Source organism: Rhinolophus sinicus, chromosome 16, assembly GCF_057876585.1.
Source record: "Rhinolophus sinicus isolate RSI-liver-muscle chromosome 16, RSI-T2T, whole genome shotgun sequence".
NCBI lineage: Eukaryota > Metazoa > Chordata > Mammalia > Chiroptera > Rhinolophidae > Rhinolophus > Rhinolophus sinicus.
Genome location: NC_142516.1, coordinates 97,007,660 through 97,035,593, shown reverse-complemented (window position 1 = coordinate 97,035,593; position 27,934 = coordinate 97,007,660). Strand labels below are relative to the sequence as shown.

Sequence of the window (27,934 nt, the reverse complement as noted above, 5' to 3'; positions counted from 1 at the left end):
CTTTCTCATCTTCTTGCATCCACTGAATCTTTCTTTGGCTGCACTCTCACATGTCACCCCAAGTTTCTCAATGAATGCTCTGCCAGAATCACTCAGGGGAACCCCTTGCCAAAACCCAGGTGCTGTAGCCATCTCCCCAAGGGCACTTCAGAAAATGGAGACTGTGAGGAAAAGGCCTGATCATCTGCCCTTGGAAAGCATACCCCAAGACTCCCAGATCCAGAGACCCTACTCCATGCATAACTCCCCCCAGTCCTGCAAGCCCTTCACAAGCTTTCTGGCTTCCCGCCACCTCCTTACCCTCTTGGGAGCCATTGTGGCTAAGTCCCCAGCACGGCTGGAATCTTGCAGCTCTAGTGTTATCCATCTGATGGGCAAGTGTTTGTTTGCATGGGATGTTAGGTGCAGGGTAGGCGCAGATGAAAATAAGGACACTTCAGATTGGTATCAATCTGGAATCAAATTGCGTTCATTTCTCATCTTTGTCTTTTACTAATGGAATATTTTCACCTGACATGTCGATCTTTCTCTAATTACATCGCGTTTCGCTACTCTGTGGCTCACCACTACTGCTTCTGTCGATTGAAATGTTATATGTTGAAGCCTTTGGGCTCCTTACCAGAGACTCATAATACCCATAATTTAAGGAGGAAAACAATAGTTATAAAACCTCATGTCTTACATGCAACAGCATGGCCTCGAAGAGCTCTAGAGCTTGGCATTCTAATAAATTGGAGCTACATTAGCCAAAGCTTTGATTCATGTGCACTTGGAGATCAAAATAGGCTGAAATGCCTTGGGCAACATTTATGCTTAAGGCCAAAATGAGACAGCAACAGCTACAGTGTGGAAAGGAAAGTGAATTTCATAAACTAATCAACTGAGATTCAAAAAAGAAAAGTTGTCAGCCTAAGATAGCACTTTATTAAGGGGCAATGTTTCAGTTGCAAATAATTTGCATAAAATAAATAAGTTCATTTAAAATTAATTAGTTTTACTATCAAACAAACATATTGAAAGATTGTAACCAAAATCACATAAAAATGTAGTTAATGAGCTTTCAAATATTTACCAACTAAACAACAAATATACAAATTTCAGTGTTTGGTCTATGTCATCAGATTGTTTCACAAGAGCAAATGGTATACAACATATTGATAGAGACATATCTTCTGCCAAATTAACTTCAGGATTCAATTGATCCAACATTTGTAAAATTCAGATCCAAGAAAACAACCTAGGATGAAGTGACTGTGGGATTGATTTTTTTTTTTTTTTAGTTTCATTTTACCTGGGGCATTCTATGAAGAGGTATATTCAAAATTACAAATAAAATAACTAAAGAAAGGGCTTTGGGGTGAATCATAGTGACAGAGATAGTCCTTGGTTTTATGTCACTGAGTTCTAAATATCTGATTAACAAAAAAATCACATACACATGAAAAATTAAGTGGAATTGGTCTAGAAGCCATGTCTAGGGTTGGTGACTTATCGAATACTTCCTATGTTGGCACTACACTATAATAGACATTACTTCCATTTCAAAGATGAGGAAATGGAGGCTCAGTGACATTTTGAATGTGGGTCTTACTGAATCAATTAGTACGTAGGTTGCAATTGTTCTCTAACCTATTGGGTCAAAAAAGGAGGCTGGAATATCAGTCACCAAGTCTTTTCTGGTGTGTAGCACTAATGTAGTGAAACAGGATTTCAGCATTTTTGAGGCGTCCTATCACAGTCATTAGTGGAATTTCCACACTTTACTCAAGTTTCCTTGTGTTTTTCCTTGATCTTTTTTTCCTTGATTCTAAACTATGTATTTACCACAAATGTATGAAACAAAAATATTCCAGGAAATGCACCACAACAAACAAAACTCTAACAATATTTAATGGTTATAAAAATGGGAAAACGTGATGGGTCTGAGCAAAAAGCTACATGTTCTAGGAAATTATCAGTATTTAAAGATAACGTAAAGGGATTCCTTTTCGAAGATGAGTTCCCTGTTTGTATTTGCAGATGAAGAACTTAACCTAATAACAAGACTTACAAACAAAGAGATTGACTAGTTGAGAGACAGTGTGAACAATGAATCAAAAAAGTTGCAGCCTTCTCAGTGGTTAGTCTAGAGGTGATGACTTAGGGGAGAGAGAGAGAGAGAGAGAGAGAGAGAGAGAGAGAGAGAGAGAGAGAGAGAGAGAGGGAGGGAGGGAGGGGAAAGAAAGAAAGAAAGAAAGAAAGAAAGAAAGAAAGAAAGAAAGAAAGAAAGAAAGAAAGAAAGAAAGAAAGAAAGAAAGAAAGAAAGAAAGAAGAAAAAGAATTCAAAGAAAGAATTGAAGGAAAGAGGGAAGGAGGGAGGGAGGGAGGGAGGGAGGGAGGGAGGGAAGAAAGAAGAAGAGACACGGTCTCTGCTTTCCCCTCTGGAACCAACATCTTCTTGTCAAGCTTGGTCCATATCATCCAAATGAACATTTCTCTTCCCCAGCAGAAATTTGAGGCAGCGTTGTTTATTTTATTAAATGGAGGTGCTATAGAGCAATGTAGTTGCTCTATTAATTTGCAAAAGAGCAATTTGAACTAGAGAAAAGACTGAATTAACAGACTATGCAAAAAGAACAGCAGTCTAAACCCACCACCTGAATTACGATATTCAGAATTGCAAAATGTTTCTGTCTGCATAGACACCTTTAAAATATTTGTTTTAATCAATAGTTTAGCTTAATTGTAAATTTACGTGACAGTTATTTCTATGGCTTATAGAACTTAGAAGATTCTTGAAATAAGTTTAGTCTTCTAAGTTGTTAAATATTTTGGATGTATTAATTACGCTATTAAGTGACTTAGCGAAGCTTTCTTTATAGAACTGCACTGTCCAATACAGTAGCCATTAGACATATGTGGCTACTAAACACTCACAGGGTGGTTAGTCCAAACTGAGCACAAGATGTACTGTACATGTAAAACACACACACACACCAGATTTCTAAGACTTGGTACAAAATAAGTAGATAAAAATCTTTTTTTTTTTAATTTATTTTTTTTAATTGGGGAATAGTATATTTTTCCAGGGTCCATCAACTCCAAGTCGTTGTCCTTCAGTCTAGTTGTGGAGGACGCAGCTCAGCTCCAAGTCCAGTTGCCGTTTTCAATCTTTAGTTGCAGGGAGTGCATCCCACCATCCCATGCGGGAATTGAACTGGAACCCTGTTGTTGAGAGCTCAGGCTCTAATCAATTGAGCCATCCGGCTGCCCCTGTAAAAATCTTAATCATTTTATATTGATTGCATGTAGAAAATGCACTATTTTAGATATCCTGGGAAAACATATACAATATGGTATTAAGATTTATTTCTTCTGTGCTTTTTATTACTTTTTTTTAAGTGACTACTATAAAATTTAAACCAAGTATGCGGCTTGCATTGTATCTCAGTTGGAGAACACTATTGTAAATAATATAAAGGAAAGCTTCCAAGCCATTAGTAGATTCTAATACTGTCTGTGGAAGATTTGAAAAAAAAAAAGAAAAGAAATGAAAAATGTCCTTAATGAATCTGAAAACCAGTCCTTCCAAAGCAAGGCAAAATGAACTGGGCATATGTGCAAGAGGCCCACCTGGGTTCAAGGAAGGAACTGTGAGTGTTCATATATATGTATATGAAGTGGTGAAAAGCCAAGCGTTCCTGAGAGTCGAGCATCAATGGAAAGTGTGTAGCACTTGGAGAAGCTGGTTAACAAATGAGCCTGCTTCACCCCGCTGGACCAGAAAGTCCCTATTTTGTAGTCCCCTCCCCATAACCCCTCCCCACTGCTCCTCTTCCCCTGCCCGGAGTTTCAAGACTGATCTGAGAGGCACTCTCTCCTTTCAGGCTGGTGGTGAGCCACCGACCTCCTCTTAAGGTCTGTGGGGACACAAAGTCAGCATGGTGCTCTCATTGTGACTTAGTTGAATGATTTGGAGACGTCGTTTGTCTTCGGTACTTTGGTGTCTGTTTTGTCCCTTTCAGCCCCTCCTCTGTCTTGTTCTCTCAGTGTCTGAAATTACCTCTCAGCTCGACCACAGAGGGTGCCTGAGGTACCATCCCTGACCTACCTTGCAGTTGGCTCCTCTTGCTGTCAGACCCATTTCTTAACCACTCCCATCATTTTCTATGTGGTTTATCTAATTTAGAAAAAAATGTATCTAGCAACCAGTCATATGGTTAAGAAAGAAGGCAAAGTTGTAGGCAGATTTATTATAATACTTTATCAAGGGACAGAATTACTTCTCTCTACATTCAAGGAAATTATTGTAGCAAGAAAATCATTTTTGAACAACATTCATTATTTAACAGTAATTAACCATAAGAAAGTAGTCCAACATATAGGAATGGTTAAATAAGTTGTGATAGATTCATATAGTGAAATTACTCAACAGCTATTTAAAATCATGCTTTTGAAGATTAATGATGAAGGAAATGCACACAATGAAAATTAATAAAGACACAAAAGTATTTATAATATGATCTGACTGTGTAAAATAAAATACATAGACAATGTCAACAGTGTCTACCTCAGGGTGGCAAAATAACAGGTAAATTTTTTTACATAGAGTTTGTCTTTTAAAATTTTTTACAATGAATATATATTACTCTTATAATCAGAAAAATATACATACATAAATAAACTATGATTCTCTAGTTTCCAATTTTAGTAAGTCAATTTCTAAAAGTACTACCAAAAGCTTATCTTTCATGGAGAAAAGTCATACCACCTCTGAAGATGATACATAATACAGTACAGTATTTCTCACACACTGTAATCCTGTGTCAGCAAGATTAGTGATGCCTGATATGATGTTGGTTTATCTTGGTTTGTCTATAAAACAAACATTAGGGCCATCTGCAACTCCAGTGTAATGGATTTCCCTATCTGAAAATCAGCAAGACTCATTTAAGGGGCATTACAGGATAAGACTTAACCCTTTCTGGAAATCAGTAGTATGTTTCAGTGTAAAAGTACAAGGCAAAACTAGTTCAAAGCTAGTTCCACAGAAGTAGCAGCAAAAATATAAACTGGACCTCCGCAATCACAAAAACAAATCTTCCAGTGTTATCAAACTAAATGCTTTGGATCATATTAAGAATTTTTAAAACTGAACTCAAAGAAATTATGGCACATTCTGAAGAGCTGAAAGTGGAGTTCCTCGTCATAGGCTGAGTAATTATTTCGTTCTTATTCTCTCGGGAAAGGTCATCTCATTCATTCCAAGGTCTGCTCTAAAATGAATGGGTTTATCATCAAATTCATCATAATGTTGCTTGTAATACCTATTTTTTACTCCTTCCTTCCTCCTAGAGCCACTGTGGTATAATGTATTTCACAGTCGGTTTCTGCTTCCTGAAGAGCCCAACATCCCATGAGTCATGTTTATTTTTCTGCAAACATTTAGTGAAAGTCTATGAGCAGGTCCTCAGCAAGGCCCCTGTGACACAAAACCCTCAAGGACCCGTGGTTTAGAGAGCGCCTTAAATGTCACAGAACAATAAAAAGTTCTGTAATTTGCTCTGCTCTCAATAACCAGGTATGTAAATTAACATTAGTAGCCTTTGACAGAAACACTGCTTTTAAAAGGAACGATCCAGCCTAGGGCGCTTTATCATGTCTCCTATATTCTGCCATCTTTGTCTAGGGAAACTTGGCTCAAAAGAGAGACCATTAGGCAGGCGCATCTTGGCAGTTGAGAGATGGTTACTTGAGACTTACTTTGTATTCGAACACTTGCAATGATTACTTTAAGTAAACATTGCATTAAGGAATGGGCATATACAAAAACATACCAGTCTTGTCATTCAATTCCTGTAAAAATGTTACAGAATGGTTCCAATTTCTTACGCTTTTGCTACAGAACATGTTGCAATAATGATGGCCCTTGTCAGTTTTTTGATTGCCCCCTAAAAAAGAACAAATCCAGGCATTATTCACATTATTTAAGATATTACAGTTACCTATGCTCATTTCAAAACCTCTGTCATATGCTACAAAAAGGTTTTCTAGAAATCAGGTATATGAAATCTACAGTTTCACAACACTGAGAAGTACAAATTAACCAGCTAATGTGTGTGCTTAATTATTTCAAAATAAATGACTAGGAAAACGTTCAGGATTATTTGTAACTTCTCCTGCCTTTCTTAGAGTAGTAAAAAATAAGAGAAAGAGAAATAATAAAAGCAAAACATAGAAAAGCTATGAAAGCTAGTAAAGACTTTCGGGTATGAAAAAAGCTACACTCGGTGCACAGGGTGAATTCTTCTGGACAAAATCTTCCCAGAGTTTCAGGATGCGGGAAGCCATTATTGTCAATAATTTTCCTGTAATATTTCATGGATGGTTTGGGCTCAAACTGATTGGCAGCGTAATAATAAAGGCCATACTTCGGAGCTGTGCGATCATTAAATGAATACGCAAAGTATCCACAAAGATTGATCCCATCCAATATGTAGGCTGGAAAAATAAAAGGACAGGAGAATTAGTTATTAAGATATGTTGCACACAACACTTTACTTTGACATGACCTTGGTGCATCAGGGAGAATTTCAATACCATTTAATAAAATGTCAGACTAAATTAGACTTAATCAGAAAAGGATTCTTTCATGTGAAGACAAATAGGCAAATGTCAAGACAAATATTGAGCTACATTTCACAGAGTAGGTTTTACATAATTAACCCTCTGATGAGGTGCTTGGGTTAAATTTTCATGTACATGAAGCAGGTCAGACTGCTGGGAGGCCATCTGAGGATGGGGGACAGACCATCTGAGGACAGACCAGGCTGTCATAGGCCCAGAGCAGGTGGTAAGGATTTTGGGTCTTCCACTTTCTGCTAAACTCCTTTATCTCTAGTGAAAGTACTAACTCTCTGTGGGACTTTTTGGGGTGTGGCAAGAAATGGACAACGCTTCTCTCTGCAGGTGACAATGTGGTATTTGAGAGTTGCTAACAGGTATCATGCCCTCAGTTGACACAACCTTCAAGAGGCTGCTTTTCAGGGGGCCTTACCTTTCAGAGCTTCGTTTACGTAATTCTGGATGTAATACACCCTCAGCTTGTCCTGAGCTGCCTGCGGCTCGTCATCAACACCATTGGAGATTATGTACATGGGAAGGTCTCCATACTTCAGTTTCATCCAGTTGAGGACCTTACGTAAGCCCCAGGGCACGACTGCCACCTGACCCGGGGAGTTGAGCCACGTGATGTCGGTCATTTCTTGCACTTCCAGGTAATCATTGTATTTTATTGGATCTTCCTTCTCCCAGTCTACAAGGATGGTGGTGTAATGGCTTAAAGCCAAAAAGTCAAAGGAACCCCGGATAAGCTTTTTTTCATCTTCGGTGAAATAAGGTAGAAGGAAATTGTTTCTTTGGTTCAGCCAGTCTCTCATCACACGTGGATAATCCCCAGAGCCAAAAATGGGCTCAGCCAGCCAGCCAATGTCAAATTCCAAAACTCTCTCTGCCACCTCTTTGTCCCTTGTGGAGAAAGGGCAGGCGGGCTCTACCCAGTCAGCCTGCAAGGCGATGGATATTTTACCTTTCTGAGAGCGCCTGAACTTCTCATCATAAACGCGCCAAGCCAGCGCGTGGGCCTTCAGGAGGTTGTGGCCAGCGCTGTAGGTCATGTTCCGCGTGTACGGCTCGTTCATCGTGATCCAAAACTTGACATGGGGGCCGAGATCTTTAAAACACAGTCTGGCATACTCTGCAAAGGCCACGGCAGTGTGTGGGTTCTCCCAGGCGCCGTGCTTGGCCAGGGGCTCCGGCAGTCCTTGGTGCGGGGCCGCGGGTCGCCACAGGGCCACCACCGGCGTGATGTTGGCGCGCACGAGTTCGCTGGCGACGCAGCGATAGTAGTTCAGGACTGTGCGGTTTACCTGGGACTGGTTGCCCAGGGGGAGGATCAGAGCCCAGTCCAGGGAAAAGTGAAAATGCGTCACGTGCATATCCTGGAGTAGGGAAATCTGGGGCCGGATGTTGGCAAAGTCAACACAATAGGATTTCCTCCTCTTGGCCACAAGGCTGTCCACCTTAATGAGCCTCTTACTGCGATGGACGTCCCACAGGTAAACGTTCGGGTCGGTGAACTGAGACAGACTGGTGTCCACCTAGGAGGAGCAGAGTGAACACAATTCTATGACTTCACCTGGCCAGGCCTGGAAGAGTAATTCAGTGCAATTCAACGAAACTAGTAAGGGAGATGAGCAAAAATAAAAACATTTCTAGCTGAAAGTGGAAATGATTTTTCATAAATAGTGAGTTCCTGAAAAAGAAAACATTCCACTTTTATGCGTATTTGTTTTACCTGTAGTTCTAACTCTTGAAGTGTTACTTTAAGGTTAAAAAAAAAAAATCTGAATTTTTTTTCCTCACTTCAGCTGGCAAACGTTAGTGGTTCTCTCACATCTCAGGTCTGTGTTAAGCGAGCAGAGTATTTTTGGACTTTTTCTTTTTTCAATATAAGAAATCATTAATGAGATGAGATTTTCAAATTTAAAAAGAACTAGACAAAGAAAAAGCTTAAAACGTGAGTGAGTTAGAGTCAGAAAAGTAAATGATATTTAAAATTAAATTCTGCTTCTTGAAACCAGGTTCTACACAGGTTGGCTGAAGGTAGAGGGAGGTACTAAATAAACATAATTGTGCCCTTTTATTAGCTTTGGGGTCAATGACAGAATGGAACAAACTCCATCTGACTGATGGTAGAAAGTGACAGAATGTAGAAATAAGGAACAATATTGTCATCCACCCACAATGGGATTTTTAAAGTTTTAAAATGTTTCCTAATTAGTTTTTCTGTGACGATCGTGACAATATGATTCTTAACATCTGACACAGGAGCCTCCAAAATGAAAGCAGGTATTTAGGAAAAGTGGATCAATTGTCAACTCAAAATGACAGAATCTTCCCTCCACATGTGCACCGTGGAAGGAAGGCAAACTGAAAGGCCACCCCAAGACCCGCTGCCCATGCCTGCTTTCTCCTCAGCAATAATCCCCTTAGAGCAAGTTACTCGGTTTGACCCTCTGTAAAAGCAAGGGTCAGACGAACTCTAGTTTTGAATCTCTAGCAGAGGTTTCTTTGCAGTTTTACAGGAATGCTGCAAATGAGCTGCTGTTTCCCGGGAGGGATCAGTGCTGTGTTCATAAAGGAAAGTAATAAAACACAGCGTGTCAGAGGGAAATTGCTTTTTCTGGAGGATTGTCCCTTGTAGATCACCCACACATGCATTTCCTCTAATACTGTGGGAATGCAGTCAGAAGGATTTTTCCACCGTGATGCACCCACAAATCATGTTTCCTCAGCTTTGCAAGAAAAAATATTTGCATGCTCTTTTGAAGTCCAAGTATTCATAGCTTGAAGGAATTTCTTGGATTATTTTTATAGAGCTCAGAGTTGACAAAATTCATAACTTTTGTGCCATAATTGTTCCCAAACACCAGCTTTTGTTCAGTCCATCTGAAAACAAACATGAGAGCCTAAGGTAGAAATTCTGGGGGAAAACATCTATTTCTTAAAAATACAGGACATTTAGAAATGAGTGTTTAGACAAAATTCTATCTAACCTCCATCAATTAGTTGACTTATTTCTTAATTTAAAAAAATGAAATAATAAAGCTGGATCTTTCAGAAAGAATGGGTATAAAGTATGAATTTAGTGTGTTATGGAAGAAACTTTCTCTTAACATGACCCATGTTAAAGAAGGTTCTGTACCTAATTCATTATGACAATTAGTGGTTATCGAAAAACACTGTCCACTGGGAAATTAGGTCCAAGTACAGTGACAATCCATGTGCATGAGCCCAAGGTCAGACTTCAGACAGGTTGTGTGCTTAATAAGATATTATTGTTAGTTTTTCAGGTAGAATGCATGCCTCAGTAACATTAGGAAAGGCTTGCCAGGATGGAAAAGGTTAATTTCAGTGGTTTAAAGTCACTTCTCAGAACTTTAATGTATTAAAAGTATAGAATACTGCTTGTAAATTAAAAATATGTACACACTCCTCACAAGTCACTCCTAAAAACAGACTTGTTTTTACCTGTCAATTAGGAACTTAGCTTGGGAAGGGCACTACCAAAATAATACAGAGCTCATGGTGAAAAGCAGAAAGAATAAAATAGTAATTGCAGCCTTTTCCCACTAGAGAGCTTCTGGAGAAGTTCAAGTCCACCGGTGTTTGAGAGTGATAATTCTGTGTTTGGCTGGTTCTGCACAGGAGAACACTGGAGGGCCCTGTTAGGTGGAAGACCCTGAGCTGATGACCTCAAAGGGAGTGCACCATGAGAGGAAAGGTCAAGGGCAGATGAGTGGCTGGCATTAGATCAAATTCTAAAGCAACTGCTTCTCAGGAATAGAGAAAGGGATACTCTGGCCATTTCCTTTCCTTTTCGCTGCCATACTTGTTGCATCGCACCAGAGTTTCTCTTCTCTCTCAAGGAAATGGATGTATTCTTAAGACTTTCTCACCCCTTAGCGGTTCCCAAAGCAAACACAGCCCTTGGATGGGGCCCAGAGCAGAGGGAAAGGACTCCCTCCAATGTCTCACTGTCAGAGATCAGGTTGGAAGCATGAGTCCTCAATGACAAGGGTTGCAGGGCCCAGCAGGGAGCGGGGCATGGCAGGTCCAAAGATGGAACAAGGACCAGGGACCATCCCACCTCTTCCCTCTCTCCTTGTCCTTCCCCAATACCACTCCTGTGCCTTCAAATCCTTCTTGAATTCTATTGCACATCCCACTTGCAGGAGAGAAATTAGGATAGGGAGGTTCCACACAGCAGTGGGCTGAAGTGAAAGGAGGAAATCCCCAACCTGAGTGGGTGGAGCTGAGAGGAGAGGCTGCTGCCCTGATATCCTTACTACTGTCACACCAGCTCCTCGGTCACCTTTGAAATGTAAGGAGGGGAGTTAGGTCTGAGACTGCCCCAAAAACTAACTGGAGGTCTGAAAAAGACAAGAATGATACAAACCAGAAAAAAAAAAAAAAGTTCTAAGGATAGTGTTGATTTATTTTCTTATAAATAAAAGATTATCTTATAAATAAAAGATATTTGCAAGTAAAGAGCAACCCATTTTAACTAGAAGTGCTCTCCTTAGACCCCGGCATTCTTCCAAATACTTCTTTTGAACTGAAAGATAACAGAATATGCCATCTGAAAATATGCCCCTTTGGTAAATTGATTATTTTGAGCTGCAGGCATTTGAGAAACAATGCAGGGAAAGGCTTTCTCTGAACTCCCCTTACCTGTAAAGGACAAATCCTCCGAAAGGAACTCAGTTGTTATAAATCCCCTCCTAGGGTTTTTGTCAAGCAGGGAAGATTGACTCTTGTCACAGAAGAGGAGATGAGAAGTCAATACCACACCTGAGCAACTTGTCACAAACTGTCATAGCTCCCATCTATTCTTCTAAAGGCCCATTCGTATTTCCTAAAAGTCGTTTCGTCTCCCCTAAGAGACCTATATGCTATTCTCCCCTTTCCCTATTAACATGGTATTTAAGCCTGAATTCTAAGCCACCTCGGGGAGTTACTCATTTTTCTCTGAGTATGTCCCATGGATACATGAGGTACACATGCTAATAAACTTCTGTCTGTTTTGCTCTTGTTCATCCGTCTTTTATTACAGGGTCACAGGTAAGCATTCAGAAAGGTAGAAAGAAAGTTATTTTTTCCACCCTTATAGAACAAATAAATTGGGTAAAAACACCCAACGTGCTAAATCCCATTGCTCATCTATGGACCTTGAAATTTGTCTATTTTCACAGTAGAAAATAGCTCAGCAACACCCCACCACTACCCAGCTCATTTACCACCACTCTGTTCACTCTGTTATATTATTTGTGTCCATCATTTTCCTTCAAGGTGCCTTTGAAAGCAAGGGTCATATCTTACTCACTGCACACGCCCCTCAACCAAGCACCCCCACCCAGCAACTAGCACTGGGTTTTGTAGACACTAAGCCTCCAATAATGCTTACTGAATTATTCATTCAAACTCTAGAAAATTATTTTTCTTTGAACTTCAAAGAAATTAGGTTTAATTTAAATTTTTTAATTTTAAATAATTAAATCATTATTTTCAAATTAAATTTAAAATAATATTGAGGACTAACTACATAGGTTCTCAATACATAGTAGTTGACCATTTTGAAGACCTTTCTTACCATCTCAATGACTGCTGCCAGAAGGTACAGTCTCTCAGTGAATCACTGGAGCAAGGGTTTCTATTCTCCATGCACAAGTATTTCCACAAATTTGGGGGATCCACAATTATGTCTCAGGAGGGCACTCTGCCTAAAGTCTCTGCCTCAGTCTCAGGGGCTCCACTGAAACTTCAGATAATTTGGAATTCTGTGTTATATCTTGTTTATGGAAGAACTGGGCTGCCTTACAAAGGTTTGAAAACCACTGTATTAAAGGAGGATATTTCATCTTACCAGATCTTAAATAGTCATATATTTGTAATCTGTTCCCCTTTGGGGGCTGCTTTAAAGTGCAAGGTGAAGCAAGGAAGATTTGGGGAGAGAAGGGTGCAGCATTCCAATTTACGCCCTTAAAGAACCGTGTTTGGCCCAAAGAAGGGACAGTGTGCTGTGACAACCTAATAAGGAAGCACTACTTACTAGTGACAGGGCTTGGTGAGACTGCTGATTGGTTTTGTCAGCTGACTTACTTGAATGTAGTTGTCAGCAATGCCCCAAGCAAAGTCACAGGGAAATGTCCCTTCTAGGGGTTGGTTTTCAGGTAAAGGAGGGAAGCCATTTTTCTCTATCAGCTGTTGGTAGAACAAGGCTGAAGACTTGGGCCACAGCTTTTTATCCTGGCTCAGAAAGTCGACGTAGAAGAGCCCACGCCTGATGCTGTAGCCTCTGTGCCACTCGAAGCCGTCCATGAGGGACCACGCTGTGTACCCGATGACGTCCACCTTGTCCTCCTTGATGGCTGCAAAGAGAACACAGGACAAGAGCAAAGTGACCCTTCATCAGATACCCACCTCATGATTCAACAGCATTCAAGGGATTTACTACTTAGGGAAATAAATTACATAGTATGCTTCTTGTTTGGTAAACCAGTGACCTTTCCTGCTGGCAAAAGGCTCTAATCAAACCTAGATAACTCTACAAATAAGTATCTCCACAAATAGGCTTCTCTCCAGTGTGTTTTCATTTGAATTTCCCTGATTTCCAGTGGGTGTTCTTTGGGCCTGGGAAGACATTCTACTTTCTAGCCTAGGCGCCAAACATTGTGCTTGATGCAATAAATGAATAAAGTCTTCACAAGCATGAACTATTTATTATTTTCTGCAGATAATGTTGATATTTCTTTTTCTTTAAAAAGTGCTTCATTCCGTACAAGCATTAAGAACCCCAAAACATTTACAGAGAGCTAGATATCCTGGAATTTACTTAATCCTCAATGTAATCTAAAAATCTAGAGTCATAAGTCTAAAATCCAAGTAATTTCCCACATTATAACCCAGTTTTTCATTTACAAAATCAGTTTAAAAATTAATCTAAGTTCTTCGAGGCCCCAAATGAGAAAGGTGTTACATAAATACATACCTACTATTGCCAAAATGAATTTCCACATTACAATTAAAAACTATAAATTCATATAGTTTATTACAGATCATCTTAAAGATTGTTTTACCAGTGGATTTGGGCAGGAAATTAGAATTTTATCCCCAATCCTACCTTTTAAGGTTTCCATTATGAATTTTTTGAGGTAATACATATATTTGGCATCGTCTCTCTTGGTGGTCCCTGAAACAAACCAGCCATTTTCCACAATAAATATTTGAGGGTGGTTATATTCAAGGTCAATCCAGGACAGCAATTGCCTCAGGCTGGGAGATTCCAGTTGGCGGAACTTCATGTGAGGGTCCAATAGTTGAAAACTCAAGGTTGGTCCAAAGGAAAGAGCAAAAAAGTCAGCTGTTCCCCTTATGAACTTTTTCTCAGATTCAGTAAAAACAGGCAGGAGAGATGACAGATTATTCTTCATGCTCTCAGGATAGTCGCCATCAATAAATATGGGTTTGGCAAACCAGCCTAGGACAAAGTCAAGAGATTTCTGACATTCTTTGATGCTGTGGTCCGTCATTCTTCGAGGGTTGATCCAGTGGGAACTTAAGGCAATGGACACCTGACCCCCCTGAGTTGGACGGAAAGAAGTGTTGTAGAGATGCCAGATTTTGGCATGAGCCTATAAAGAGAAGAAGCGTGGTGAATTTACTTCTGATTGTGAGGAGAAATATAATATATATTTGAATTCCCAACCCTAGTTGTATCTGTTTCTCATCAAACTTAACCTAATGACTAACCCCACAATGTAAAAGTCACCTGGAACCAATAAATTATTTCAGAGGTAGGTCAGCCCCTAGTGAGCTGCTACCATGACTGGAATTATTTCCATTGTTTTTCAGCAGCCAGTGGAAAACTGAATTTCTGGCGTTGAATGTGTAGTTATTATTCATACTTTGAAAAATTAATGAAATAAGAATTTACTATATGTGTAGTTATTATTCATACTTTGAAAAATTAATGAAATAAGAATTTACTATAATATCTTACTACTTAATTGACTTTGGATTATGCATTTTTTAATTAATAGGCTTCTTGAAAAGAACCAATCCCGAATCTGTGATCACACCAAGAATTTCTAAATAGGATTATATTTCTTTATCCTAAGAGACTGGGAATTTCCAAGTTGTTGGAGTCAATTTAATATTTTGTGTCCATTTCTCATAGTTAAAATTCTAACACATGTTCACACAATCTTTGTTCTTTCCTAAGAAGAATCAGTGCTATAACTTAAAGGGCCCATTCCACTACCGTGTTTCCCCGAAAATAAGATCTAGCTGGACAATCATCTCTAATGAGTCTTTTGGAGCAAAAATTAATATAAAACCTGGTATTATATTATATTATATTATATTATATTATATTATATATTGTATTGTATTGTATTGTATTATATATTATATTATGCCCAGTCTTATAGTAAAATAAGACCAGGTCTTATATTAATTTTTGCTCCAAAAGATGTATTAGAGCTGATTGTCTGGCTAGATCTTATTTTCGGGGAAACATGGTAACTAAGGTTGGTCCACCCTCCAAAACTCTGGGGCGGTGCTGGCTTCCTGCAGGACCCAGGGTTCAAGGTACAAGCCAAGAGCAGAAAAAACACCTAAAGACAGATTTGATGAGATCAGAAGCCCATAGTTAATCAGTGCTCAGCCCGGAATTTCCTACAGCACTGAATGGGCTGTTTCCATAAAAGCAAATTTATATCCCCATAAAATCTTACTGATTTCTAATATCTTATTTTCATTTGTTTCCTTTATGTTTACAAAGAATAGTGAGGATGACAGAGATTTACTCCCTTACTTGAATTAGGTTTCTCTTTACGTTTGAATTCCTTGATTGACTCTATTTTTCTAAAAATACAAATGCCGTTTATTGCCTTTTACTCCCCTAATATATTATATATATATTTACCTCTTTAAAAACTCCATTCTAATTCTGTTTGACTCATCTCCAAAATGATCATGGCAATTTTCATTCCAATTCCTGAGCCTAAAGATTCTCTTTCACTCAGTATACCGAATAGCCTCTTCATTTTTACCTAAACATTCTTCTCGTGGTTCATTTTAGTGCAGGTGTACAAGAATGGCCTCATCATGATTCTTATGAGTTCAGCCAAATATTTCGATGGAATAGAACAGTTTATGTTTAACTTTCATTTTTAGTTTCTTAGGAAATATCTATTACGTTTCATTTTACTGAATGTATTTTTCTCATTATCTGAAGCAATTATCTGTATGTTAAGAAGGAAATGGAGAATAAAATATTTATCTGAAGAATAGTGATATTTGCCCATGTGATTCAAAAACCGGGATTAAACCACGCTGCTCTGCTGGGTTTCTGATGTCTCCCACCCTTCTCTATCTTTCTCTTGTTCGCCACCCTAACTCTTCCCTCCCAGTTGACAAGACATTTCATCCTGCCGTTCAATAGTCAATCAGAAAAGAAAGGGAGCCGTTCACGCCAGTGCTCAGGAGGCCAGACCAGGACACTTTCCTAACACGGCCCAATGGAGGCCATGACAGTCATATCCTAAATCTATAGAACAGATACTGAAATGGGTAGAGTGGGAGAGGCAGACAGGAGTGGGAGGAACCCAAGAACTTCCTAACCTGGGTCAGCTTTGCAGGTAGCTGAAGGCAGAGTCATAGGATGGAATTGTTTACCATCATTGACCACTCTTCCAGTTTTGAGTACTTTGACAGGACTGAGAGGAGGTAGAGCAAGGAAACGAATGATCTAGTCCACATGGAAGTGCACATGTGGTCGTTGAAGTCAGATAAAATTCCTGCTCCATCACTGTTACTTGTGAGCCTTTGACCACATTACTTAACCTGGGCAGATAAGACTAACCTCCCTGCCTCTCTCACAGGGATGTTATGAGGATTAAAAGAGATAACTTAATGTAAAACACCTAACACAGAGTTTGCGTATGGTAGAGTCTCCATGAACGGTTTATTTCTTCTGTCCTAAGAGATGAGCAGATGGAAAAGGAAGGCATTACAGGTGAGGAAACAGCCCCCTGCTAAGGAATTCAGTCCATGTGATGTAGTGATATGACCTGGTGTTTGGATTACCAGAGATGGGTTTGGATCCCAAGTCCTGCATCCATTACTAGTGTGAACCTCACTTATTTCTCTGTGCAAGTAGGAATAGCATCTATTCTCCTGTAGGGATGTTGTGAATATTAAATGACATGATGCAAGTGAAAGTGTCTATCAAGTTGTTGATAATTTTAGAGAAGTATAAATTTGCAGCATTAGAAGGTATCATGGCTCATTTTATGTGTCAACTTGACTGAGCTCAGGGAACCACAGACAGCTGGCCAAACATTTGTCCAGTTTAGCTCGGCGACTCCACGGTGTTGCTGCCTCAGAATCCGTTTTGTTTGGCCAAGCAGCCTGTAGGGACCTGAAACTGCCCATAGCCCCTCATGCAAGTGCATGCCCTAGGTAGCAGCCCACAGAATCGTAAGCAAGTGTAAGTTCCTGGTATGATTTCCTCAAGAGCCCTGTCATCAACAGTCACCCCTGCCACCCAGCACCTGGATGCCTTATGCACCCTTTAGCTAAGACCCTCATAGGGCTAACCCATATCCCTATTTTGGTTTGACCAATTCAGCCTCAGCCCGGGCAGCCCAAAGCCCTCCACCCACAGACACTAATAAAGGCATGTGTTCCAGGTGCTGTCTCTTCCTTGACATCCCCTTGAGGCCTGCCGGGTACTTCCTTTAGAACCTGTGAATAACAAACTTCTCTATTTCAATTTCTCTTGTGGTCTGTTATTAAACTGAGGCTCACCATGCAGCACTGTGCTCCATTGAACAAATGTTAATCTAACAAAATCATGGCAACATTATTTCTGGGTGTGTCTGTAAGGGTGTTTCTGGAAGAGATTTGCATTCGAGTTGGTAGACTAAAGAAGCTCACCCTCCCCAATGTGGGTGAGCATCATCAAACCAAGGACCTGTACAGGTCAAAAAGGTAAAGGAAGGATGCACTTGCTCTCTGACTGAGCTGGGATAGCCATCTTCTGCGGTCTTTGGGTATTGACACTCCTACTTTTCAGGCCTTCGAACTCAGACCCTGACTTACTCGTACACCATTGACTCCCCTGGTCCTTAGGCCATCCGGTATGGACGCCCTTTCCTGGACTTGTAACTTGCAGATGGCAGATCATGGAACTTCTCAGTCTCCATAAGCACAGGAACCAATTCCTTATAATTAATCTCTTTCTATATATCCTATTTATCGTATTGGTTCTGTTTCTGTAGAGAACACTAATATGGAAAGCATCATAGATATCATTTGGTTTAACCACTCACCCTACTTCAACCTCCCCACTGGATGTTATTTGACTGCTCTCTACAGCAGCCCAAATTGGAGGTCATTGCATGCATGGCATCTTCTCCAAGAAGTCCCCTCACCCCCACCCTCACTCCTACCCTGACCTGCCACATAGCTGCATGTCCTTCCTCTGAGCATCCTCTGCGTCTTAGGCATACATCTCTTACATCATTTACTCCAGGTAACGACACCTCTCTCCCCAGCCTTAGCTCCCTGAGAAGCTCCCTCAATCCCTCCTGGCACAAGGAGGCCCCAATATCTGTTAAACTGAACTGAACTCTGCTTCATCACCTCCTCATGAGCTCATTCTATTTTTAGATGGTAGATTTGAATAATCAAATATGATGAAGCAAGGTGTAGGAAGGTCGCCATTTAGGATATTGCAACAACTAAGGATGATTAATAGAGGAAGGTTATGTATGATTTTGCATTCTTTCTAATTATCCTGGGTATGTTAATCTTATGATCTGGTTATCTTAAGATTGAAATTTAATAAAGCTGTTGACAAAGACTAAGGAAATAATTAAGGGTATGAGTAAGAATATTCATCTAAATACTATTTCTAATAGCTAAATATTGAAAACCAATTGAAATGTCCAATATTCAACAATGTTCGTACCCACATATGCATGTTTTAATGCATTGTGGTATGACTAAAGAAATACAAGAAACACTACTATTCAGATATTATAAATAACACAGAAGAATGTCTATTAACGTGTAAAATGTGTTCCTAAAATACTCACTGGACAAAAAAATCAGGTTACAAAGCAATAGGTAGAACTTAATAGCATTTTATTAAAGAAAAATGTGTATAGAAAGATCTAGAAAGATTTATAACTTAGGAGGTTTTGTAGCAGGATTGCAGACGGTATAAGTCTCCTCATTTTGCTTATCTATAATTCTTTCATTTCTTATCAGACACATGTATTGCTTTAGAAGTAAGAAAAACACTTAAAATTCAAAACAGGAAAACAGCTCATAGGAGTTGGAAGGCAGGCTCTGCTTGAGCTGTCCATGATGGTTATTTGAAAGCCGTGATCTAATTAACCCCTGCCTAACTGTTCTCTAATCTTCCCTACAGTTTCTGCCTCAAATCCTAACTCCTAGGAACATTGAATCCTACATGCAGTTCTGAGAACCTCTTGGCTTCCATACTTTTATAGGTGCAGCTCTCGTGTTTTACCTACTCCCAGTCTCTCCAGCTTCACCCCCTTCAAATCTCAGCTCAGACATCATTGCCTCCAGGAAGTCTTCCCAGAACCTTCCCTCTCCTCACCCTTAAATGTTTATTCCATGTGTCTCATTACTGGTCTCTATCAAAGACCTTAACTATATTATGTCGCATTTATTTATCTAGATTGTAGGTGTTTTGAAGGCATTGACTAGATCTTTTATCTCCTTATTCTCAAATTCCAGCAAAGTGTCTGGGGCAGAATAAGTATTTAATAAGCAGATATGGAGGAATGAAGGCTGGCATTAAGAACCAGATCAAACAGTCAGAGACAGAGCACCCATTTTTCTGAGCCAGCGCAGTAAAACTCTCATAAGATACCCTGGTTGTATTTTATTTCTGAGACCTTAAAAGAGAACTTTCAGGAACATATCATTAAAATAATAAATTAGAACAAGTCTGACACAATAAGCCTATAAGAATAACACTGTATTGCATCAAAATGCAGTAATGATCCAATTCAATTTGGGGGCTTAAGATACTCCAGTGAATCTTCCTCACTTCCATCCCAGCCTTGATGTGGATTTTGAAATCTAAGGTCTGAAAAATCTAGAAAAAAAAATGGATCTAGTATTTCCTTCCACCACCAGCTAGTAGACCAATTTTTGGAAGTCAAGTAAAATATTCTGAACTTCATAGCACCTGTTTTGTTTTTTGTTTTGTTTTGTTTCTGGCTAAATTATCAGCTCCATGTCATTTACTTAGTTGTGTCCTTCCCAGAGCCTGACATAAAGTTCTACACAAATAAGGTATTTAAAAATAGTGAGTGAAGTGAGCTCTGTGTCCATTCCAGCTTTCAGACCTGGATGAGGAAAATGAGGCGTAAGCAATACACAGCGGTATGACTGAGCTGAGAAGGCAGAGATCAGAGATAAGAGCTGCTGAAGCAGCTCAACAACTGGAAGAGAGAAAGGCAGTGCAAAGCAAGGGCCCAAAACCTGCATGCGGATTTCCTGAGGGTTCTTGGCTAAGTATGTACAAGGTGAGACTTCGTGAGGCTTAACAAAGAGCAGCCATAGGTCTAAGAGCTAAATACCAAAGGCCGTGCAGGGCTGGGAACACTGCAATTTAGGATAGCCACCAGAGAGTAATACGGTTGAGAACTTCAGACATTCAGTTGAAACCCCAAAAGGCCATACCTGAGGAATAAGGACAAAACTAAAATAGACCAGCTCTAACAAAAACTAAATTCAAGCCTGGCATGTTTAAAAGAATCCTGTGGTAATTTAACTGCCTGGAAGAACAGAATACTACACCCTTTAAAGGAAGACAATATAAACCAGGCTCCCTATTGTGTGTCATTTATACTGTCCAGGGTATAATAAAAAAAATTACTAGACATTTGAAAAGAAAGGAAAATGAAAACCTTAATTTTTTAAAAAATCAGCAATTTGAGAATCTTTCTCTTTTAACTGGAAAAATAATGTGTTTATAGCCATTGTGACTAATAATATATTTTGATGTATTTCTATGAAAAAAAATTTTAATTAAAAAAATAAGCATTGAAAAGGAACAGAAACCAAAGCCAAGATGACTTAGAAGGATTGTAAGATAGCTTTTACAAATATGTTGAAGGATTTCAAGCAAAAGATAGCTATAAAGAGTGAACAAATGAAGACTAACAATAGAGAAAAAGAAACAAAAAACACATAAAAATTATAGAACTGAAAAGTAAAATATAAAAAATAAAATTTTATTGAATGGGATTAAAAATATTAATTCTGTATAGACTATATGATAAGGATACATAATGTAATCTCTAAAGAAACTACAAAAAATATATTAAAAGTTATATCTAAAAAGCCAGCAGAATAACAAAAATAAAATACTAAAAAATATTTGATTCAATGAAAATTATGTAAAAAGAAAGAAAAAACTGATAAGACAAATAGGAAACAAAAAGCAAGATGATAACTATAAATCCAATCATATCAATAGTTACTCAAATAAAAATGTACTAAATATTCCAAGTAAAAGACAGATACTATCAAACTAGATTTTGAAAAAGTAAGCTCCAACTACATTCTGTGTACATGAAACACACTTGAAACATAAAGTCTCAGCTAGATAGAAAGAAAATGATGGAAAGAGATACATTAGGCATGTGCTAAGCATAAAAAGGCTGGCATGAGTATATTAATAATAAAATAGACTTCAAGACAAAAAACGTAACTAGGGATAAATATGGATATTTCTTAATAATAAGAGGGTCAATTCATCAAGAAGACATAATTCTAAATGTAATGATATCAGAGCTTTAAAATATATAAAGCAAAAATTCACAGAATTTTTAAAAAGTAGACAATTTACAATTAGTGTTGGAGATTTTTAACTCCCCTCTCAGTAGCTGACTGAAGAAATAGCAAAAACAAACAAACAAATGAATGAATTAGTAAGTATATAAATTGTCCAAATAATACTATAAACCAAACTGACCTAATTGACATTTAGGTCAGCACTACACTAAACAATACTTTCAAGTTGTACATGAAATGTTTATAAATATAAACCATATCCTGGAAAACATAAAATAAATGTCAAGAGGTTAAATCAGTAATGAAAAACCTTCCAACTAAGAAAAACCTAGGGTGAGTGGCCTTAATAGCAAATTATACTAAACAATTAAAGAAGAATTAACACCAATCCTTCTCACACAAAGCTACAGACCAATATCGCTTGTGACTATAGATACAAAAAAAATTCCACCAAAATACTAACAAAACAAATCCAGCAGCATATTAAAAGGATTATATATCATAATCAAGTAGGATTTATCCCAGGAATTCAAGGATGGTGCAATGTATGAAAATTAATCAATGTAACACTTCACTATAAAGGAAAATTTTCAGGTTTTTTTCCTACTGTGTAAAGAAAAACTCAGTTCTTCCCTACTTCTTCCCTGTGAATCTCTCTTACTGCTCAGACATTTCACTTCTGATATTTCAGATCACCAAATATGTGGAGGTTTCCTCTGTGTCTCAATTCTCTGTGACACCAGCTGGGTGTCCTACAATTTAACTCAATCTTGACACTATCTGCTCAGAGAGATCCCACAGGTTAAGGGCTCAGTCCCATAACACACACACACACACACACACACACACACACACACACACACACACACACACACACACACACTTGAGATGCCAGTTACAAGCCCAAGCTATCACCTGTGCTTCTAACCAACTGGCTATAGAGCAGAGGTTCCCACAACTCCATCCTCAGGTTCACTTAATTTGCTAGAATAGCTCACAGAACTAAGGGAAACATTTATTTACACTTAACAGTTTAGTTTTTTAAATGTGATAAAGGATACAGATGAATAGTCAGATGAAGAAATACATAGAGTGAGGTCTTAAGCACAGGAGCTGCTGTCCCCATAGAGTTGGGATGTGTCACCCTCCCAGGATGGATGTGCATGCCAGCCTGGAAATGCCCAAACCCCCTACTCTGGGATTTTATGGAGGCTTCCCCACATAGGCATGATTAATTATTATTAACTGCATTTCCAGGCTCTCTCCTCTCTCTGGAGGATAAGGGGTGGAGGGTGGAGCTGAATGTTCCAAGCTTTTAATCATGGCTTGGTCTTTCTGGTGACCAACCCCCACCCAGGTGTCATCCAGGAGCCCAAAGTTGCTTCATTAGAACAAAAGATGTTCCTAGTGTTCTTATTACTTAGGAAGTTACAAGTTTTAGGAGTCCTGTGTCAGGGACAAATATTAGAACAAGATATGCTCCTAGTGTTTTTATCATTTATGGAATTACAAAGGTTTTAGGAGCTCTGTGCCAGCAACCAGGGGCAGAACCAATATATACAGTTCATATTATCTCACAATCACATTAATAGAATGAATGGAGAGAAACTGCAGGTGACCATCTCAATTAATGCAGAAAAAGCATTTGACAGAATCCCAAAGTCTTTCATGATGAAAATCCTGAAAAAACTAGGAGTAGAAGGAAACTTTCTTAACATGATTAGGAGCATTTTTGAAAACCCCACAGCTAACATCATACTCAGTGGTGAAAGACTGAAAGCTTTCCCCCTAAAATCAGGATTAAGACAGGGCCGTTGCTCTTTAGCAATGCTTTGGAAGTTCAGCCAGATCAATTAGGCAAGACGAAAAAAGGACATCCAAGTTGGAAGAGAGGTAAAACTCTCTCTATTTACAGATGACACAATTTTACATAGGGAAAATGCTAAAGAATCCACACACACACACAAAAAAAAAATAATTAGAGCTAATAAATTCACACAAAAAATGTAGTATGACTCAAAAATCCACTGTATTTCTATACAATAGCAATGAGCAATCCAAAAAGGAAATTACAAAAAGAATCCCATTTATAATAAGTTCAAAAAGAATAAAATACTTAGGGATAAATTTAACCACTCTCACAACTTTCATTTATATTGTACTGGAGGTCCTAGGCAGTGTAGTAAGGCAAATCAAAGAAATGAAAGGCATGTTGATTGGAAAGGAAAGTAAATAACACTGTTATTCATAGAAAATATGATTGTCTATATAGAAATCCTAAGAAATCTAAAAATAAACTATTGGAACTAACAAGTGAATTTAGAATGTTAACAGAATACAATCCAATACAATAATCACTATAATGTGATATTGCCATAGGGATAGACAAATAGGTCAAAAGGAAATAGAAAATTGAAAAGTAAACCCACGGCCAATTGGTTTTCAACAACTGCACCAAGGCACTTATAGGGCAAAAGGAAAGCCTTTTCATTAAATGGTCCAGCATTTGGAAAATGTGTGGGGAAAAATAAACCCAACCTTATACCTTGCATAAAAATTTATTTGAGACAGATCCTAGATCCAAATGTAAAAACTAAAACTGTACAGCTTGTAGAAGAGAACATAGCATTTTGATCTTGGGGTAGGAAAAGATTTCTTAGAACACAGAAAGCACTAATCATAAAAGAAAACATTGATACATTGGACTTCATCAAAATTGAAATGTGCTCTTCAAAAGTTAACAATAGGAAACAACAAAGCACTGAGGAGAAATATTTAAAATGTGTATATCTGAAAAAAAGGATTATATGCAAAATAAATACAATAATCCTACCAATCAATAATAGAAAAGAAACAACACACCACCGCAAACAAAAGATTCGAACAGACATTTCACAAGAGCATCTACACCAATGCTCAAAACCCACATCATCAGAGAAATGCTAACGTAAATGACAGTGAGCAGACACAGCCACCAGAATGCCTACTTTTAAAGACCAATGACAACGTCTGACATGGATGAAAAGCAAATGGAACTTCACACGTTGCTGGTGAGAGTATAAATAGTATCACCATTTTGGAAAACAATCTGGCAGTTTCTCATAAATTAAAAATAGGCCTTCTCTCTACTCAGCAATTCCACACACAAGAGAAATGGCAAAGGAAGTCCACAAAAAGACTTGCACAATGTCAAGATAAAAATGGACAAGAATGATTTGTTCAAGGATGCTTATAATAGCTTTATTCACAATAGTAAAAAATTGTAAACAACACAAATGCTCATCAACAGGAGTAATATATAAACACTGTGGTCTGTGTGTACAATGCAATACTACTCAGCAATAAAAAGAATGAACTAGTGTTTCATGTAACAAAATGGATTAACCTCTATAATAATATGTAGAGCAAATGAACCAAGACTCAAAAAGTACATGAATATTGTTGCACAATTGCATTTACGTGAAGTTCAAAAATTATTTTATGGGGATAGGCTTGTAAGTGGGGGAGCAATCAAGGATAACAGACAAAGCACAAAGTAAGGGGTTGGTGAAGGAAAGGGATCAAATTCTGTTTAGGTCATGGGTTTGATATCTCAGTGGAGATGCCTGGTCTGCAGCTGAGTATAGGATTCTAAAGTTGCAGAAGATATGGGTGGTATTAATCATTAAAATAGATTTCAGAGGTAACACTGAATGGGTCATTTTTTCCTATCATTCCTTAGATTTAAAAAGAAAAATGAAATGGAATAATTTTTAAAGGATTAATTTAATCCTACAAATAATCTTAATTAAATTGACTGAGACCAATGTTTAAAGAACTGAAACACAGCTCATAAACAGAAAATTATTCAAGCAGCTCATTGGTGTCTACAGCTTACCCAAGAAGAGCCCTCAACATGTTGTTTTAGGTCTAAATTAAAGGTGCACTATTTTGCAAAAGGTCATAGACAAATTTCAGACAGCAATTGAGATTTTTTTTTCTTTTCTTCTTGGCATCCTCAAGTTCAAGAACAGTATCACAGTTATATGTCTAAGGACTTTCTTAAAAGTCACTGCTACCCTGTGTTCTTGTTACACAAGTGTTCCAACTTGCCAAATACTCATGTTTGAAGGCCAAATTATTCCTCTTATTTCTATCAGCATAGCTTGGTGGATTATGAACTGCAGTTCTTTCAGATAAAATTTCCAGCAGCCTCCCACAAAATAACTATCTAATAGAACACATAGATAATTTTCCCAAAATAGCCATGTATAACTTTTATTCACAAAAATAACCAGTACTTTCTATGTGCAGTTCCTTTATACTTGCCTGGGACCTGCTTCTATCATCCAGGCACTAACTTATGCCAGAGCCTTACATCTACTGTCCATGACACCTTGTCAGACAAATACATGGAAATATTGTGTTTCCCTGAAAATAAGACCTAGCAGGACCATCAGCTCTGATGCATCTTTTGGAGCAAAAATTAATATTAAGACCCGGTATTATATTATATTATATATTATATTATATATTATATTATATTGTATTGCATTATATTATATTATATTATATTATATTATATTATATTATTATATTATAAAAACTCCATCTTATATTAAAATACGACTGGGTCTTATTAATTAATATATTAATTATATTAATTTTTGCTCCAAAAGACGCATTTGAGCTGATGGTCCGGCTAGGTCTTATTTTCGGGGAAACATGGTAGGAAGCCCTTGTGCCTGTTTGCCTTTGCTTTGGTCTTCTTGGCAAATTAAATAAGTGGAATTTTGCTCTTTCCACCATGGGAGGATACAACAAGCTGTCAGCCACCTGTAAGCAGCAAGAGGGCTCTCACCCAAATCCGACCATGCCAGCATCCTGATCTTAGACTTCCAGCCTCCAGAACTGTGAAAAATAAATGTGTGCTGTTCATAAACCAAAAAAAGAAAAAAAGTAGAATTTTTTTAAATCAAGCACCAAGCTATACAGCCTCCCCCCAAGTTAACAGGAAGGACCAGTATGGTTTTTGCATCAATGTATATCTCATTACTTCCTAGCCCAACCCTTTTGTTTAGCCAGGTCAATTTCTCATGACCCCTCATCCAGCACTATACCTACCTTAATCATTACCACCTACCTTGGATGACAAACCATCACCCCGAAACAACACCTTACTTTTCCTCTATTATCTATATCCCTCTCTGCCTTCTGTTTTAGACTTGCCTCTTCCAAGAAGCAGTCCCAAGTTAGCTGCACTTACTCTTGGTCTATTTTCCCAGTTGTTCACTAAAAAATGCTCACTTCTTCCAAATTCAGCTCAATTCTCATCTCCCCTATGAAGCCTGGTTTGGCTCCCCAGATACATTTAGACGTTCCTTTCACACTGCACTCTGCATATATGCAGTTGGAGGAGATAGCGTGTGTCTTCATATTTCTTCCTAAATCGGTGGCTCTTCACCAAGCTGTCTACTCTTCATCAACAAAAGAGTTGAACTGAAATGACCTGAACATGCAACAACATGAGCGTATTCATTTACTTATTCTTTTAGGCAAATATTTTTTGAGTAACTACTATGTGCCAGCCATAGTTCTTAGATTAGTTGAAACAATCTAAAAGGCCAACAATAGATAAGATATTAGTTGAAACAACTCAGGAATAAGGGATTAAATGGAAAAAATTGTAGCTACACATGATCATCAACCACTTTAATACATTATAGTTAGCTACAGATAAATTGTGCAATATTACCAAATTTATGGAATCATATGCACATATATGAAATAAATATACGTAGGACAGGATTTTTAAGGATTTGTACCAAGAGGATAATAGTTGTCTCTATTGAGTGGGACTATGGACTTTTTTTTATGTTGTTCTGCTCCTCTGATTTTCTGACTTTTATACAATGAGCATGCATTGCTTTTCTAATAAATAAAATAAAATAAAATAGAATAATAATAAAAGTAACTGGAATTTTCAAGCTTGGGGAATTTTCTACTTCAAATTATTTACTATATTATTTTTCTAAGCTAATGATGTCTGTTTAGCTATTTTTCATCTTTTGCACAAGGATGGATGACATGGATTATTCCAACTAATTCAGTCCCTCACTATTCAAAAATTATTTACTGATTAATTAATCTATTGTTATACATTTCAGCTGCTCCAAAATTTCTCAAACATAAAAGAACACTTTTTTACATTTTAATTTATAATTTCTGAAAAAAGTTAGAAATACTTTAAAGACTCCTGGAAAACCAAAATTGCTAATACAAAAGTCTAGTAACTGGGATTTATTTTGACCAAATGGTCTAGTTAATAAAATTCTCCACCAAAATGTTTTTGACCATATTGCAATTCATCAAATCACCTGGAACTCTCAAAAAACAAGCAAACAAAAACACTGCAAGATCCATGTATTAAGCCAAACAATTGGGATCTCTTTTCTAGCCTGCGCCACATGTGGGTAGATGGGGTAGGGGACCAAGAGCCTTTAAA

General features: G+C 38.1%; 1 protein-coding gene across 2 annotated transcripts in view; it reads right to left on the bottom strand.

The window, feature by feature from the left end:
• Positions 1-4,212: 4,212 nt before the first annotated feature.
• The window catches only part of KL (klotho), a 48,822-nt gene continuing 25,100 nt past the window's right edge, over positions 4,213-27,934 (bottom strand). The window contains exons 2-5 of one of the 2 annotated variants that reach the window (XM_074330034.2): positions 13,724-14,234; positions 12,703-12,971; positions 7,037-8,138; positions 4,213-5,930 (exon numbers count right to left, since the gene is read on the bottom strand). In XM_074330034.2, coding sequence (XP_074186135.2) covers positions 5,788-5,930; positions 7,037-8,138; positions 12,703-12,971; positions 13,724-14,234 — 2,025 coding nt within the window. In that variant the 3' untranslated portion in view covers positions 4,213-5,787. Of the gene's footprint in view, positions 6,481-7,036; positions 8,139-12,702; positions 12,972-13,723; positions 14,235-27,934 lie in introns of both variants that reach the window. The other variant, XM_019736428.3, reaches the window with a different exon arrangement.